Below are 18,637 nucleotides of genomic sequence, written 5' to 3'. Positions count from 1 at the left end.
TCAATGTAAAATTTAAGTTATAATCTAATTTTTCTTGGACATAATGAAATTAAGTGAATCTCATCATGCACAGACTGACTGTGGATTTTCATAGATTACCACTTCTTTTAATTCTAATGAATTATATTTTATTTGACAAATTTTGCAAATATACTGATTCACATAGTAATATATTAAGGAATATTACTGGTTAGGGCTATAAAATTTAAAGTTAATAGTACTATTTAAGAATGTAAACTCAAAACAGCTTTAAATATAATGCATCATGATGCAGGAAAATGTATAATTTACTTTTATATTTATGTAAAATCACTTTAATTTTAAAAATATTTTCAAAACATAAAACTTCTGATTGTAATTAATGCATATCAGTAACATTGTAAATATATTTGTACACAACATTTCAAATGTATTATACATTATGAAATAATTTAATGTTGTTTTGATAGCAATTAGGAAAAACAATCCATACATTTAATGATTTTGCAAAAACCTTTCATCATTTGAAGTTTCATATCAGGATATATTTGAATGGCTTCACAAACCCAATCATAAAATTAAAAACACAATAGAAATGGCATTTTCAATTCACAAGAGCTATATACATGTCAGCTTGGCATTGAAGCCATATTCATCATTATTAGAAATAACACCTGTAAAAATTCAAATAGAAAACACAAGTAGATGTTAACCAATCAATTATCATCTTTTTAACCTTATATAAAAAGTAAAACTGAATGCTTGCAAATTATTATTTGCTTGTCAACATGGAATATCAACGTCACTACCAGCCAACCTTTACACATCTTAACAATGTGAGAAGTAACAACCAGATAATGCACCAATATCAGCCAACTTATTCACTACCAACTAGTAGTAGATCTACAAGTCAGATGTCATACCAGCAAAATACGGTGAGTTGCAAATAAACTATAATAATTACTTTAAATAATTAACATGTTTGTAATTAATTTTAGGCATCAAAATCTGTCTAGTAAAGTTAATTATTTAGGTTTTTTATTTGGGAGGACGGATAGAAAAAGAGGGGGGGGGTGTTAATTACTCCGTATAAAATAATAATATTCAAACACAACCAAAAGACCTAATAAACCATTTCTACTCATTTTATTTTCATTCAATTCTAACTTCTTTATGAATATGAACATGAATACTGCATTTAAGTGTGGAGCTATTTTTTTTAATATTTTTTAATAATCTGATAATGTTGTTTAGCTTATATTATATTTTATATTTCTGAGCATTAAAAAGACCCTTTTTTGCAATATATGATGTTGTGTAGTAAAAAAATTATTGATATTTAACATTGTGGTTGATTTAAACAAGGATTTGTATAGTCTGACTATGATCCATGATTTAAATAGCAAACTTTAGCATCAAAGTTGAGATATATATAAAAAATTATACCAAAATTGTCTTCAATTATATTTAACTTATAGTATTCTAAGGTTAGGTCATATCAAAATGTTTTTGATACTTATCATGCTAATAGCTATAGACCAACAGATATCTTTATTAAATGAACACTCTCTGTGTAATTATAATTCATTTTTCAACATGATTTCTTGCATTCCATGAATCTAGGTTGTAAATTATAAAATATCCTTTTTGATATGTTATTAAAAAATGTCATTTCGGTATGGGCTCATTGTTGAAGGCCGTACAGTGACCTATAGTTGTTAATTTCTGTGACATTTCTGTCTCTTGTGGAGAGTTGTCTCATTGGCAATCATACCACATCTTCTTCTTTTAGTAACTACGGTGCAAAAAAATTAAGATCCGACCTTCTAATCTACTTTTTTTTTATCAAGATTTTGCTCTAACAAAAAATATTCATTTTCAGTCATTATTAACAAAAGCAAACAATTTCTTTTTCTTTGACAACAAAGTTCCATTAAATTTAAAAAGAGACACACTTTATAAGAGTTTGCACATACCATCAACCTAGGTCACGTGTACAGCACACTATGTGATTTAATAAGTTGTTTTTTAGCTTATTTATACCAACTTGACTTTAAGCTGGTTTCACTATTTTATTGAAATTCAGCAAAATATTATTTATATGTGTAAGTCAGTCATGTTTATTCAAGTTTTAAAACTTATAATAGCCGGTTACAATTTAAAGAATTTAATATAAATCTAAATCATTGTGAAATTAATTTTAAGTGGATATGTTATTAATGGATTTGCTTATAATTTATAAAATAGTCTTCCATACCACATCTCCTCATATTTTTTTTACATTGCATATAAATTAAAAGTGGCAAATAACATGAATAACATCATCTAAAAGTATTCAATAAATTATAAAATAGTCTTTCAAACCACATCTCCTTATATTTTTTTTATATTGCATATATTAGATTTAAAGCATTTTACCGTTTTTAAATAGTAACAAGAAAATGTTTACTTCAGTTTTTTTTAAAACAATACCACAATTCTTCCAACTTAACGCTTTTAGGCGTAACACATATATATATTTCTTTTTTAAAAGGTTAAATACTAGGGGTCCTTGTTGAAATAAAGGTTAAGATGCAACAATACTTTGATATTGTCATTAGTTATTTGGTATACTAATCTTTCTTTCAAATTAATTTATTAAAATTACAATGCATATATATATGTGTTTATTACTATCAAACATCTCTAAGCATTTTACAATTCCTACAACAAAAGTTATTTATTCCTTACTGCACAAAGTAAAAATCTTTCATAAGTCCACCTGTTGCCAAATTTAACTCCTAAGATTTATTTTAGACATATGATGTCCATGTCTATTTTAAAAGCACAATTTATAACATAATTCAGAAAGCTTAACTAAACTAACCCTCCAAGTTTATACTTATTTCAAGTTAACTGCAGCGAAATTGCATGAAAAATATGTTTTCTTATTTATACAATCAAAAGATTCACATAGTATGCTGCCATGGATATCTAGTGAAAAAGTTTAGAAAATTGTATTAAATTTCATGTAAAAAAAAATCAAATAGACAAAATAAGAAGTACAGTAAATGATATTGAGAGAATTATAATTCGGAATATGTAAGATATTTTTCAACAAATTTCTGAGTTTTACACCTGGAGTTAAACAATATACGCAAGAAATTGGAACTATGTTTTTATGTTGTGCTGTTACACCACTGTTCTAGGTTAAGTGCTCACACACATGTTTAACCCCGACCCATTCTTTATGTGCCTGTAGTCTGGTGGTTGTCCTTGGTGTATGTCTGTTATATTGGTCTTTCAGAATTGTTTTGTTATAAATTAGATCGTTAATTTTCTTACACTATTCATCTCAAGCTATTCATGTTGTGGCCTTTTATAGCCTTTGCGGTATGGGTTTTTATAATTTTTTAAAGCCAAATGGTTTCCTATAATTATCACATTCACTTTAGGCCAAAAAATAGTATGTGTGGGTAGGAATTTATCTTATTTTACAATTACTTTTTTTACATCAAGTCTATGGGAGAGAAATTCTGACCTGAACAGTATTTATTGAAAAATGACCATAAAAATTTAAGGTAGGCTATTTCAAAGCTGAAAATATAGGATAGGTAGGGAAACAGGAAACACACATACTTTTTTATTTGGCCTTATTTGAACTCTGGTTGATAGTTGTCCCATTGGAAATCATACCACATCTCCTTATTTGTTATGTTATCTCTAAAATTTGAAAATTGATACCACAACCTGATTACAAGCTTGTAATGTATGTTATAAATTTAAAAAAATATGTTATTTTTAAATAGAGCTTTTTTGTCACACATAAAATGTTTGAACGGTCGAAAGGTTTCAGCTGCTATCAGTTCAATTTTGTATTCTGTGTTCAAAACGAGCGTTGAATAGAGAAGCTAGAAATTGGACGTCAAATAGAGAAGTCACAATTTGGCCGTCGATTAGATAGGCATAAAATTGGCCGTCCATTTGTAATGTTATTTGATCATGACATCAGATTTGAAAGTCGATTTGAGGAACGGATTGGTTAGAGACCGGACCTTGATCTGAGTCTTACATTTATACTAAATAAAGATCAAAACAAATAACTTAGTTACACAGCAACAAACGACATCCACTGAATAATAGGCTCCTGACTTGGGACAGTCACATACAGAAACTGCCAGTGTATTTTTCAGGAAATACCATGTGCTAGGGTATTTGCTATCAATTTGTCGAATGAATACATATTGGTTAAAATTTGGAGATAAGACTCTAATTTACATACATTTATCAAACAATCTTTGTCCATTTTTTTTCTCTAATTCAATTTAGGAGATGTTAAATTTTGTAAGGGACAAAAATTTTACACTAAAACTTATTCATAAATAATCAAGATTAAACAGAATTTTCTTAAAAGGACAAAATCATTTAGTATAAACAAATTTACCTAAAGCTTTAAGAACATTTTAAAAAGGAACTGCATCTTCAGATATATGTTTAAAAGGCAACATCATTATGGTTGGACATGTTGAAAGCCATAAATATCCTAAAGTTGCTAGCATTAACTACATAAGGTATAGAGTTTTCTCCATGGCAATCATACCACATCTTCTTTAAGAAAAAAGATAAGCATGAGCTAAATAGACAATGAACATGATAATTATCTCTTATCACTTTTTGGCTTAATTATAAGATTTTTTTCTGTAAATTTAACAATCTTTCATCTTTTATTATATTAACAATTAACTTTTAAAAAATATAGATTTGTGGAAACCTCATTGAAGTTCACCATTAATCAATATAAAAATCAGTTTTGAAGTGTTCATGCATGGAGGTCTTGCTATGTCCTGTTAACTTATATACAAAGTTTTTGTCCATGTCTCAGATAGGGACAAATACATTACAAATACAAGTAATCAGTTGGTAGTGCTCTTTAGCATGTACACTGGTTCATTGACTCCCTACTTGATATTTTTTATTATTGTTTCAGGTTTTAAGGGTTAATATCCAGCTCATTGACAAAAATATAGTTGGCTTGTTTAATTTTCATATAATTTTAACAAAATATGAACTTCAACCTGTTAAAAGATATATAATTTTGATTAATTTGAAAAACAGAATTTACAGGATTAATTTGATTAGTTATACAGCAGTTTAACAAACACAAATATTGATAATTTAGAAGCTTAAATTAATATTTTTTTACTTTTAGAATGTGATTTAAATATTCAAATGATTTTAAAGAGTAATTTCCCTGTTATGTTATACACATGTACAATCTCAAGTCCTCCTTTATAGCCAAACAGTGAAAAAGTGATTAAAGAATATAAAATAAGAACTCACCAACAATACTTTTCAGATCACTAATATAACAAGACTATAGATGCCTAAATATTTGCCACACAGTATAGTAAAAGTAGAAAGTTACTTTCACTTGAATGTCATTTAATCAAACCACTCAATTATCTCTCATTTTGTTGTATATTCTGTAAACAAACTGATATTCACGGATACTTCATTTCACGTTTAACTCTTTCTAGCCCATTTCACATTGATTTAATTTTGTGGTTCTCAAATGTTATAAGACAAGGAAAGATCCAAGTTTTAAATTTTCATCATAATCAACTGGGACTATTATACTAGTCCCAGTAATCAATAAACATTATTTTTCCTCTGGCGAAGGTCGCCAAAATAAATCGCTTCAATTAAAAAGTTGGTTTACAGTATATGAAATATAAAAAAGCAAGATTATTTTCCATGTTTTCAATCAAGATCAAGGGTGTTTTAAAAGTATCCCTATTCATGTGTAATACCACCATTGATTTCTCACTTTAAACTATAACTTACAGATTAAAGTAAAGGTTTTGAATTTTGTATGATCCCTAGTTTCAAATTTAAAATATTTTCCTGTATAAAGCTTATTCCTGAGAAAATTTCACACTAAAATTTCATTACATGCATGACATATTAGATCAGTAGATTGATTGTTGGTTTTTTAATGCCATTTAATGATTTTATGCAAACTTTAGCTATTTCATGAATGCCAGTTTTTATTTGTGTTTTACATTTATTGATGATCACGTTAAAAGTTTTCTTTCTGTGTTTATATTGTAAAACTGTATCCTTATTTACTATATAGTTCAACCAATTACATTTTGAACCTATACCTAATCATTGAAAAATTGGTTTGAAATGGCCTCCAAACTACCATGATTCTGTAAGGATTTGTACCCAAATTGCTTTCATGCTTAAATTCACATCCTTAAAAATGGAAAAATAGATGCTTTATATTATTTCTTCAAAAAATTAAATCAATTTGACATCTGTCCATAAAAACGGAAGATGTGGTATGGTTGCCACTGAGACAACTCTCCACAAGAGACCAAATTACACAGAAATTAACAGTCATGCTTACTTTTCATCTATTAAGAAATGAATTCTCGTAACATAATTGAGCTGCATCGGATAGAAATCAATCTTATGCAAGTGCATGTATGCATGTACATGTATAAGACTTTGATTGGTTTTGGAACATTCCAAATACAATCATGACAATATAAAAGATGAATTCTGGTCTGTTTTGTAGGGTTTAATATCAACTAAATTTCTAAACAGTAAAAGACTTTGAATAAAGATTTTTTTCAACTGAAATTAAATTCACAGATGCATTGATAATGGCAGATATTTATTTGCATAATGTTGATTTCTATCCAACGCAGCTCATATTTTATTTGCGTTTTAAAAGAGACCTTTTTGTGAATGTTCCCTACATTTTAATTTCTCCAGTGAATAGCTTAAGTTCATCTGTTGAATTATACTATGAATGTTTTGTGAATATCTAAGACAACTTGCAAGAAATCCTGCTGCTATTTTTGCTAAATAGGTGCAATTTTGATACTCAATGATATTAGGTTCTGTACTAAATTTAATTTCTGCCACACAAAGTCCCTTTTTACTAAATCCCTAAAATCTGCCCCAAAAACAGACAGAAAGTCACAGGACTAAGCCATATTAAGAAACATAAAAAAAAACCAGAAGATAGTCCAGGGTTCTCACTAAGGATTTTTAAGGTGAGTCCGCGGGGACTTGTAATATGTTTTGCCATGAGGAGTCCAGCAATTAGAAGATGTACGTTTATTAAATATAATATAATTGCAGTCCCCTTGACATTAATTTATAAATGGAGCAAGGAAATTTCACATAATTTAGATTATTTTTAACTTTTGAGATAAATTTGTGATTGCTCATGCAGTAGATACCAACATTGTATAAATAAAAAACTCATTGAAAAGCCGAGGCGGATCAAGAGGGTTTTTCATGGGGCCCGCCGCCGCCCCCCCCCCCCCCCCCCACCTTTTGTGGGAAAATTTGGTTGATTATATAGGGAATCACTGAAGCATGACTGGAGCGGGCCCCCACTTAGTTAGTCAGTGGACCCCCTCTTATGAACATTTCTGGATCCGCTACTGAAATGGACACTTTTCTTTTCACTATAAACATAGACTGTAAATAAAAATAACTATGCTGTGTTTTGTTAAGTGCAACATCACCATTTATATTTTCACCTGGATAAGGAGGTCAAGTTAGAAAAGGCTTTGTTTGAACAATTAATGAATAAATCTCTAAAAATCATACATATCCATCGGTCTAATAAATCTGTCTGTTTGTCAATGTTCACGAGATAGGCAAAAACAGAAAAAATGTCACATGATACAACTTTTCAACCTTCACCTTGAACATGTTGAAGCAGCTTCTAGTTCTGTGGTCTGACTTGACAGACGACATGCAGCTAATGTAAGATGTCAGAAAAAAAATCTCCTGTTAATCAAGCTTTTTACATAACAATTTGGGACTCAGTTATTTCAAAAAAGGTAGACAATATTCACTTGTAATAGTCACTGATGATAATGTGAGGGACTACCCACTAGAAGGGGGGAGGACTTTTTCTTTAAAAATATTCTGATCCCCAATTTGATGAAAAATTATCTTCAAGCAGATGACAAAAAAAATATATTCTGAAGCCATTTTCCCTATGCCTTCAATATACAGTTTTAGTGTTGAATATAGAAAAATAATTTGATAGATACCTTGAGCGTCTTTAAATGAGGGGGGATAGGACCTTTATCGGGACTCCGGGATAGGGTGTTTTTAAGCTCGGGATTTCGGGATCCGTAATTCTTTTTTTGAATTTCGGGATGTCAGGATTTAAATTTATTTAAATTCTGGATATTGGGATTTCGGGATCAGGACCCCTCCTAGGCTACCCCCCTCATAAATGTTCATGTGAAAACAAATGTCTGACACCGATAAAATACCACCACATTTAAAGTTGATCCTTTAATGAAACACACTTGCAGAAAAAGTCCAAATAATTATGAGGTCTTGAAAGGATTTTCTTTGCTTTGGTCGACGCCTTTCTACAACTTCATAATGCTGTAGAAGGAGGGGGCAGGACCTTAATCGGGACATCGTAATCAGGTGTTTTTAAGCTCAGAATTTCAGGATTGATCATTTCGGGATCCTGGATTTCTTTTTTCGAATTAAGTTATATCAGGCTTTTTTTTTTTTTAATTTGGGACCTCAGGATTCCAGGTTTTTAAGCCAAGGATTTCGGGTTTCAGGTCCCTTCCGACCCCCCTCTAGAAGGCTACCAGCAAAATAATAATACCTTTTCAAGAAGTTATATCATATGGTTGGATCGAGTCAATAAACATGACATTCAGAAGTGGCATAATAGTAGACAAATATAGTGTTGCAAAATCTTGGGTAACACATTTCAACCAGAATTATGGTAATTGTGGTCATGACTTTCACTTGAGTGCTTTTTAAATATCTTTTTTTAACAGAGATTACCCATCTCTCTTTTTCCAAAGATCTTTCTCAGAAGCCATAATTTTTTATTTGCTTTCTTTTTTTAACAGTACATAAACATGTTGAGCTACTTTTTTCTTTCACAAATAAATTAATTTCTTTACTTTTTTATTTTTAAACAATGTATTATGATAATTTGTGTTGAATATTACAATACAAACAAGTATGAAAATAAAATTCTTAGATGGGGAAATATGAACTTTTTGTTTAAAGAGGTTTAATTCATATAGTTTATTAGCTAAATAAATAAAGTATTTGATCCAGAGTAAAACCGTTAAGATGGTTTTACTTAAGACTGGTTCTGTGTCAATGATCAGAAGTGAGGGTCTAGCATTGATTTAAACCATTAATTTTTAAGATTAATAAGTCATTTTGCCATAATATGAGAACAAAACTTTTTTTACAAGAAACCAGTCAGGGGTACTTCTAGTACAAGATATTTTTTAACTACTTGAAGAAGCTTATATAAGTAAATTTTGTCATATTCATCTTTTCATTGTCCATCAGAGCTTGTATAAGTCAAAAATTTGAAAGTCTAATTGGCACATAACTTAGCAAATAAAATAATTTACTTATACAATTAAATAAAATACACTTGTACACTTGTATGTATATTAAAGTATCTTTATATAATCTTACAAATTTACTTCTTCAAGTAAATAAAATAAAAGTTACTTGTACATGTAGTACCCCTGACTGGACTTATATTTCTGCCCATTTCAACATCGTTGGCAAATGACAATTTCTTAGTTAATCATTATTGTCCTATTTCAAAGGCAAAATACACAAATAATTTCTATGGCTGAGATAAACAAAATAGCCTATCAAAAAGGATGTCTTTGCTTCAAGGCTTAGCTCACTGAATCTTTTAAGAGTTTTTTAGAATTTTTTTAGTATGTATCAATATTTTATAATGTCTTAAAGAGTGATTTAATTTAAAATTCAGATGCTGAATCCTTCCTCTCAAGACAGTCATAACAGGACTATGGCCACACAACATAACTTTAATACAGAATCTGACAGAGAAGATCAGCCACCAAAATGTGATCTAAGATGCAAGTGCTGTGCTGTACAAATGGCTTTTGGTCTCGTGTGTGCCTGTAATCTGACCAAAGAAAGTGTTGGTACACAGACTGATATTTTAGTTCTCAACATGACTACTGAAGACTACTTCAAACCAAAGACAACTGCCTTTAAGCTATTACAGGTAAGACAAAATATGTATTTTATATTTTACTAGACCTTTAATGAAGAGTATCAGTTGTACATAATAAAAGTAATATTTAATTCTTTGTATAGATGTAGTTACTATCATACTTTGAAAAATATGAAAAATTAAGGGTCTGTTCTCAAAAAAAGTCATTTTATTTTCTTAACTAAAGTCTAACCAATAGTTTAAAAATGAAATGTATTAAGATGTTTATAATCAAAAGATTGTTGGGTAAGATATTGTCAGATGTGTTCTAAATATTATTTATTTCTATTAGAAAGTAAAAAAGTCTTATCATATCAGAAATATCCCCTCATACATTTGGAAGTGAAATTTTTCAAACAATAAGTAATCAGTATAATTTACATTTAGAAGTGAAATTTTTCAAATAATAAGTAATCAGTATGATAATGGTCTATACTGCATTCGTTATAGAAAGTGTTCAATGAAAGAAAGTAACATATTATCATACTGTATTAATCTGGTACTAATTTAGCATGACCAAAACTACCATTCAGAAGCATACTACAATCATGTACAATGTAGATATCAACAGAAAGAACACATTTCAAGTTGAAAAGATGATGATCAGCCTGAATTAACCATAATTAGAAAATCTTAATATTCATCAATTATATATATAAATATATTAATGGTTTATTCACATTCTCTAGCATTTAAAAAGGTATAATTTAAGTTTTATGTTTATCCAACAAGTGTCAAATGATAGATTAGCTTTAAACATTCAGTGGTAGTTCTGATACATATTCAGGACAAGACATGATAATGAGAAATTTATCAATTAGAATTGTTCTTATAGGGAAGGTAGAATGTGACTGACATCCTTAGCCTTCAACAATGATCAAATTCTTCAATAGCATTAAGCCCCATTTATACAAATATATAAAGAGGTTTTATTTGTTTATGTGTCGATATTTATATATATGACAAAGGGTTATAACCTGATAATTTTATATACTTTTTAAATTATAATTGAAAAAAGCTATTAAGGTAAAACTAGCAATATATATATGTATGACCTTAAAATAGATATTTTCAGTTGTATTCTGATAGAAGAAGTCTATACCATGCACTTATAACTTTGAATATTTAAATATTTTAAATCATTGAAATAAAACTGAACTGTTTTACAATTGTCATTTCGGGGTCTTTTATAGCTGTCTATGCAGTATGGGCTTTGCTCATTGCAGTAGGCTGTACAGTGACCTATAGTTATTTAGTTAGGTGTCATTTGGTCTCTTGTGGAGAGTTGTCTCACAATAAAATTTATACTATAAATTGGGAAACATTATTGAAGAAAAAAAATAAGCTAAAAATATTGAAAGGATATATGGAACTCCTTTTCATGATATTTGACTGTTGTGGATTGACTGCAAAATATGAAGAAACTGTGATCAAGATGAATTCAATTGTATTTCTGTTTGCCAAACATATACTGATACTGATACGGCAGGAAATCCAGATAATTAATGTGAATTTTCATTTAAAAGAATAAATTTGCTATATTAATATTTTTACAAGCTTCTAAAGATTATTATTGCATAATTTTTTTTTCAAAATAGGATTTTGAAGGGAGGTGACTGTGAAATAGTGCATTTTCTGAAGGAATCTACTTGTTAATCTTGCTATTTGTATTTTAGCCATAACTGTGACCCTATCTATTCTTTTGATATTTTAAAAGCATTTTCTAAAGCTATCTCATTAATCGTTTAAATTCTTTTGACCATCCATAAACATAAAAATCTATTTAGTTTTGTCTCTGCAGTGTATTTATATAAATCATTATAATTATATTCAAGTATGAGTTAAAAAAAAATAAAGTTCTACTCACCATATTTGAAGGGAACTGCAACACCCATAGTTTAATACAAGAAACAAGATAAACAACATTTATGCACTGACAGGATTATGAGATATATGGATTTCAATTAAATAATTGAGATTATATTTATATCACAATGCTTATGTTTGTGCTTAAAACTTTCTGATTGGCTAATGAGTTTTCAAACATAGGTGAAAGAAAAATGATGCTGTTTCATGATTGAGTAAAAAACATCAATCAAAAGATTAAAAAAATATTTACCTTTGATCAGGTTGATAAAGTAATAAAATTTATTTTGCAAAAAATCATTATAAGTTTTAATTATAGGTAATACACGAAAGGTGTGAACATTTTAAAGATCTAATATATATACTGCAATAAATATGTCAAGGTTGATGGTGTAAATTAAGATCATAATGATAAGATTAAACTCTTACCTCCATCAATTGTACACTGACTAATTAAAGGTGTGAAAATTACTAACTAGTGAATTAAAATGTTATTAAAGTAAAATAAAATGAATTGAAAAAAATATGGTGGGATTATGAAAAATAATAATGCTTTTCTTTTAATGCATACAATCTGGGACTATTATACTAACGTTAGTATAATAGTCACACTACAATACAATCAAAAGTTTAACTGTAGAAAGTGCCAATAGTTTCATATGAAATAAAATAACTATAGAAAACATTTTGAATGTTTAATACTTAAAACAACATTGCAATTGTGATTTAGGGTGGTAGGGATTTTAGTCAAGTCTATATAATTATGAAAGTGAACTGCCTCATTTAATTGTTATTATTATTATCAAAGATTAAAGATCTTACTATACAAATCCTTGTTATTATTTATGGTGTATCTTTTTTTTTAAGTTTATAAGCTGCCTCATCAGAGGAAGAATTAAGACCGCAGTAGCATCAGAGAAATAATTCCATATTTTATTGTTTAAGAAAAAAATGGAAAAATGGAAAAATTCCATATTTAATTTTTTTTAGAAAAAATGGAAATATGATAAAAGATAAAAACATTCATGATTGCATAAATTATAAATCACTCTGAGATTCACTATTTTAAATGTTTTAAACACTTAAAGATAGAGGTACTTTGATATTTTGTATTAAAGGAGAAATTTTTCTAAATTTTATATAAATCTTTTTATTCTTTACTTCAGGTAGACATGTCATTAAGGTTTCACTTAATTTTGAATTTAATCTTAAGGAATGATATTTGAAATGAAGTTAATTTATTGTTACATAAAATTGTTTGGCACATGAATTAATATTATTTCTTGAAAACTTTAAACAATACTTAATTTTCTTAAAAAGAAAAGGGTTCAAATGGATAATTTATGCTTACGGCATGAAGATATGAAACAACAAATGAATTGAATCAGAGAAAATTAATACACTTGAAATTTTCTTTACACATACAAAAAAAAGGTTGATATTTTTTTCAGCTCAACCTTTTAGGCTTATTGTAAAGTATTGCACTCTCTTGAGAGCATTTACTCCTAGCTTTTGTTAATAATGATAAATAGGAATACATCACATTATGATTATGAATAAATAGGTACAATATATTAAGTAAGTTCCAGATCCCTATTTAATTCTCTAACATTAATGATTAATATTTTTCAACAGTTTTTTTGGTAAAATTGTATGAGTGTAACCTAATAGTTTGATAAAAAAAATTAAAAAGATTCAAAATATGTTTCAAAATTTATCAAATGACACAGAAATTAACATCTATAGTTCACTGTATGGCCTTCAACAATGAGCAAAGCCCATACCACATAGTCAGCTATAGAAGGCCCTGACACATTTCTTGGTTTTAGACCCCACCCCTTTAAAAAATGGCTGGATCTGCACCTGAATAGAGAGGGGAAAGGAACCAGAGGGATGTCCAAACTCATATATCAAAAATAAACCGACAGCACCATGACTATAAAAGAAACAGAGGTCAGTTCAGTGAACCATGAAATTGGGGTCAAAAATTTCATACAGAATTACTCATTATTAGATCATCAGTTTGTCACTAATGGTCACATATATATCTAAAAATAAAAAAAAAAAAATTTATACAAACACTTAAAATTGCAAAATGAACCAGCATGTAATTATGGCCTTAAATGGACCGTTTAGGGCAAAATGGATAATTCTTCTTGTTTTAAAATAAATGTCAATTTTTATGTCCCATCTGCTATAGTTTTTATGTTCTCTATTTTCCGTGTTCCTAGATCTGTCTGCCAGTAAAGATTGTTGCACCATTTCTTGTTAAAGTTTCTGGTCAAGGTAGTTTTCAAAGAAATTTAAGTCACATCTACTTAAAACTTGGAGAACATGTTCCTTATGAATTGTAAGTCAAATTAGTGTTCTGACCAGATTTCATGGTTCACTGAAAATGGAAAATATAGTGTGTCACACTAAGTGAATGTCAGTACATCAGTACTGTACTGTAGAACTTATTCCTTAACTTATTTCTGTAATATATCATTCATTTTATCATATTTATTTATCATTGTAGAACCAGATAACCAGTGTCTTGCATACAACAAAACTAAGCAGCACATCAGACAAAGCTTTTGAGGACAGTGTTTCTGAAGTAATCAACTTTATCAATGATCTACCAGACACACCTAGAACCAGAGAAAAAGTACGAACAAGGTTCAGAAAAAGAATGTACAACCAAAAGGGATATGAAAAAACCAAGTGAGTATAATTTTGATTTAACAAGTGTATGTATATTCATGCTCCTGCCACCAGGTCAAGAGGGTGTTAAGTTTAACCTTTGTCCCTAAGAACGTCAGTACATGTATGACTATAATATGATTAAAAAATAGGGTGGCATAGCATACACAATTCTTGAGTTATGTTCTTTAATAAGGTTATATATAAGCCGGGCTACACTATCTGTGTCCCATGGGCACATTCTCCTTTTAATTATTATTATTTTTGTAGAAATGATCGAGTTTTTTTTTAAAGATAAGTGATATTTTTTACAGAAGAAATTTTGTTTTAAATGTTTTTTTATGATTCTTCTTGTAAGTCCATAGGTTTTTCTATTTAAACTATCTTCATTGATGACTATATCTATATTTTATAAAGAGGTAAGGTAAGGTAAGATCTAAAGCTTTCTTGGCAATTAAACACCTCAAATTCGAATAGAACAGTTTAATTGCAATGATTTTCATATCATCAATTAAACGATCGGTAAAACATGTGTTGTGTGATATAACCCATGGACAACTTTCCACCAGAGACAATCTATTCTGAATTCTAAAAAAAACTACCATACAGCCATTAAAGTAAGGCAAAAAATCACTAGCATAGCAAGTTATGAGAAGGCCCAGAGTAACACATGTTTAACAATCCTATAAATTGTCTGATTAAATTATAAAATAAAAAACAAATAACATGTATATAAATCACAGAATTACACGCTCTCGATTACTTTAGACAAGTGAATACATAGTACACTCTGATAGTTGATCTGAAAATGTTAATAAAATTAACAATTGTTGAAAAAGATATCTTCAGTGTACCTTTGCAACTTCTGTTCTGTAAAAACAATTCAAGAAACAGGAAACAAATACTGGCAAATAAACTTACCTTACAGAATGAAATGGTGATACCAGTTTCTTTTTACTTCTTAGAGATCTTCTTAGATTTCTTGTTCAGTTGTCACATTCCATGTTTCTGGTACTCACTTTTAAATTATCATGTAAAACCGTGAATTAAAGGTATACACGATATATATGAGATATAGAAGTAAAAAAAAAATCATCCTGTTTAATCAAATTAAGAATTCCAACTTTTGATGGAATGTCAGTTCCTGATCCTAATAATAGAATCAAGAAGTCAGGAAGATTCAACTGGCTATTCCCAAATTTCTATAAAATTAAATGGTTCAATTATGAAGAATTAAAAAAGACCCTTCCAACCTCTGATGTTAAAATATTTTAATGTCAAGTTTAAAGTGGCCTTAAATGCACTTAAATTCCTGTAACTGTTAACTTATTCCAAGATCATTATAACATGTATAAATAATGTTGTAATTGAATATGTACAAAAAATGTATTAACCCAATAAAGCACTTTCATTTCCCCCTATCCCCTTTTCAGTGTACTACAGGAGGCACTATTGATTTGCTCTATGGTTGGGTTGTTGTCTCTTTGACACATTCCCCATTTCCATTCTCAATTTTATTTGTAATATTTGTATCATATTTGAGTATTTGTCTAATGTAAACCATATTTTGGGGTAAATTTTTAAATTTGGTTATTTTTGCAATCCCATAATATTTAAGCTAGGATTTTTTGCTGATTGGCATCTATATAATAGATAAACATATGACGTTTGCAGTAAATCAGTTACTGGAAATAATTTAAAGAACATAAATTCAAGTATTTCCCAATTGTGGCTAACATTGGACACCTACTAAAAAGGGAGGTAATTGAATCTTCTATGCAATATGAGAACAGTTATTATTATTGATATTTTAAAACCCCTTTGTTGTTGTTAACAATTCAATATTTTAAGTTATATACTAGTGAAAGAGGTGTGTTAATGCAGCATATTCTGAAATGTTAGTGCATTAATCAAAACAGCTAAAACAAAATAATAACATATCAGTTGACGAGATAACTATATAAAAACAAATTACTTATAAAAAAGAAAATCTGTATAAATATTTACAAACTTAGGTTTATAGAAGTACAGAGAAACTAATTTTTTATTTTTTTATTTTAGGGAGTTAGCCATAGCAACTGGCGGAAGTGCCAGAAAACTGCAATGGAAGAAAGCCAGAGAGGCAGTTATACCAACAAAACAACCCAGGGCATCCGTCAACCAAAGAAATATTTCTATTATGAGTTCCTCAACATCATCACCCGTATCTTCTCCTGGTGCGTCTCCTGTATCTACTCCTGCACATTCTCCAGAAACTTCACCCACTCAATCTCCAATGATTTCTCCTGCTTCTTCAGTCACCTCTCCTGCACCAGTATTTACAGAACAGCTTCCACAGACAAACAGTATAGGAATTCATTTCAAAGTTGGAGACAATGTCTGCATTGCAAGTGGCGGCAAGTCTTGTGACTTTGCAACCGTGGAAAAGATATGGAGCTCAAGAGTGGACATTACCTACCTAAAAAAAGCTGGGCCTAAGCTAACAACATGGAAGTTAGGAAGTGGTAAACTTTACAAAGACAGTATCCATAAGAACAGTGTCTTTCATTGCTTGGGCAAAATAGATCAAGTAGAGGGTCAGCTGATGCAGACAATAAAGAAAAAACTGAATAGCCTTTTTTAATAGACAATTTGGTAAAAACATGTAAAGTTTGACTTTTGAATTATGTTATCTTATTGTTATTGAAATTTTATTTTCAGATTTTATCAAAATTTATATAGATATAAATTAACAGTATTTTAATCATAGGCTAAGCTAGTTGATTGTTTTTTGTATATATTTATGTAAATATTTCAGGTTTCACTTTAAATATATTATATAAAGTACTGATTGAATTAAAATATATTTAATTCATTTAAGGATGTTCTCTCCTCTTCTATTTTAAAATTTGCCAGTAATTGGGAATCCTCTTGTTTTGTTTTATCCATGAACTACCATTTAAAAAATTAGCACACTAACTCTGACTTTTTTCCCTTAATTGTATCACATATAGTTTAAAATGTCATGTTTGAAAATCTATGAAAATCCTTGTTTTTTTTTCATGGTTTTTGAAAGAAAAAAGGTGCCAATGTTAAATGTCGGAAAAGTCTAGAGAAATAATTATTTCCCGCCAAATTTTCAGTGCCTTATATCTCGAAAACAAGCACACAGACCACTTATTTTTTTCTGCTTTTCCAGTTCCTTTATTTATATTCAATCAATTTGTAATATAGTCATTTAAAAAGCTTATTATTTTTAAACAGAGTAGCAAATATCCTTAAAGTAAAGAGATAAGAAACACAAAAATTACTTTGTTTATTGTTTAACCTAATTGTCCTGTATTTTTATTGTTATGAATGTTGAATTGTCACTTTACTGTTTGTCATCTTGAAGGATAAAATTAAATTTCTTTTTGTTGAGACTTTGGGTTTTCCCTGTGTTATTGTTATAGTATTTATAAGTTCAAAAATGGTTAGTGAGGGTAGTTGTATAATAGGTTCTTGTTTTGGGGTAAAGAAATATATGGGTAATATATGCAAAGAAATTCTTTGGCGGTTCAAAAGGTGGGGTTCAGTTATGTTATATAATTTTTGGGTTTTATTTCACAGAAAGTGCTCGCAGTAATTAAGACAGCCAGTCCACATAATAATGTATGATTACAATAACAAATATGACTTCAGTCCATTTAAATAATGTATTGGACATTTTGTATTTTGTTTTGTTTGAATAATGTTGTTATAATATATATCATTTTATAGTTAATAATGTTATTAACGTGATTAAAATTGCTAGCTAGAAAAGAGAAATGTTACTGCGAGCAACTAAACCTATACCTAGAGTTTTGTTTTATTTATTATACGGAGGATTAACAAATGCAGAAAAAAAAACTGTTTATAATAGATTTACATATTATTATCTACACTTACACTTCCAAAGAAAATAATCTGCATTTAATTCATTAAGGGGAATAACTCTAACTAAACAATGGGAAAACTAGTTTGACCTAGTGTTTAGTACATTCAAGACAGATTTTAGCATGTCGAGAATATATCAAGAAAAATTAAGACACAATTCAAAATGTTCAGAAT

General features: G+C 29.0%; 1 protein-coding gene across 3 annotated transcripts; it reads left to right on the top strand.

Annotated features, from left to right (window-relative positions):
* The first annotated feature begins 440 nt into the window (after positions 1–440).
* On the top strand, positions 441–17,970 carry LOC127737435 (uncharacterized). Of its 3 annotated transcripts, none has more exons than XM_052248137.1 (4): positions 441–914; positions 9,773–10,033; positions 14,406–14,590; positions 16,631–17,970. In XM_052248137.1, the coding sequence occupies exons 1-4, from the start codon at positions 738–740 to the stop codon at positions 17,190–17,192; spliced, it is 1,185 nt and encodes a 394-aa protein (XP_052104097.1). In that variant the 5' UTR covers positions 441–737; the 3' UTR covers positions 17,193–17,970. The 3 variants fall into 3 exon arrangements, with proteins under 3 accessions (XP_052104097.1, XP_052104098.1, XP_052104099.1); XM_052248138.1 differs by lacking the exon at positions 441–914 and adding an exon at positions 7,445–7,826; XM_052248139.1 differs by lacking the exon at positions 441–914 and adding an exon at positions 7,446–7,749.
* The last annotated feature ends 667 nt before the right edge of the window (positions 17,971–18,637 follow it).

This window comes from Mytilus californianus, unplaced genomic scaffold, assembly GCF_021869535.1.
Source record: "Mytilus californianus isolate M0D057914Y unplaced genomic scaffold, xbMytCali1.0.p SCAF_4, whole genome shotgun sequence".
Taxonomy (NCBI): domain Eukaryota; kingdom Metazoa; phylum Mollusca; class Bivalvia; order Mytilida; family Mytilidae; genus Mytilus; species Mytilus californianus.
This window is presented reverse-complemented; position numbering and strand designations above follow the sequence as displayed.

Coding starts and splice junctions, on each gene's coding strand:
- LOC127737435 (XM_052248137.1), top strand. CDS start 738: ATGCTTGCAAATTATTATTTGCTTGTCAACATGGAATATCAACGTCAC. Junction 10,034..14,405: donor CTGCCTTTAAGCTATTACAG/GTAAGACAAAAT, acceptor TTATCATTGTAG/AACCAGATAACCAGTGTCTT. Junction 14,591..16,630: donor AAGGGATATGAAAAAACCAA/GTGAGTATAATT, acceptor TTTTTATTTTAG/GGAGTTAGCCATAGCAACTG.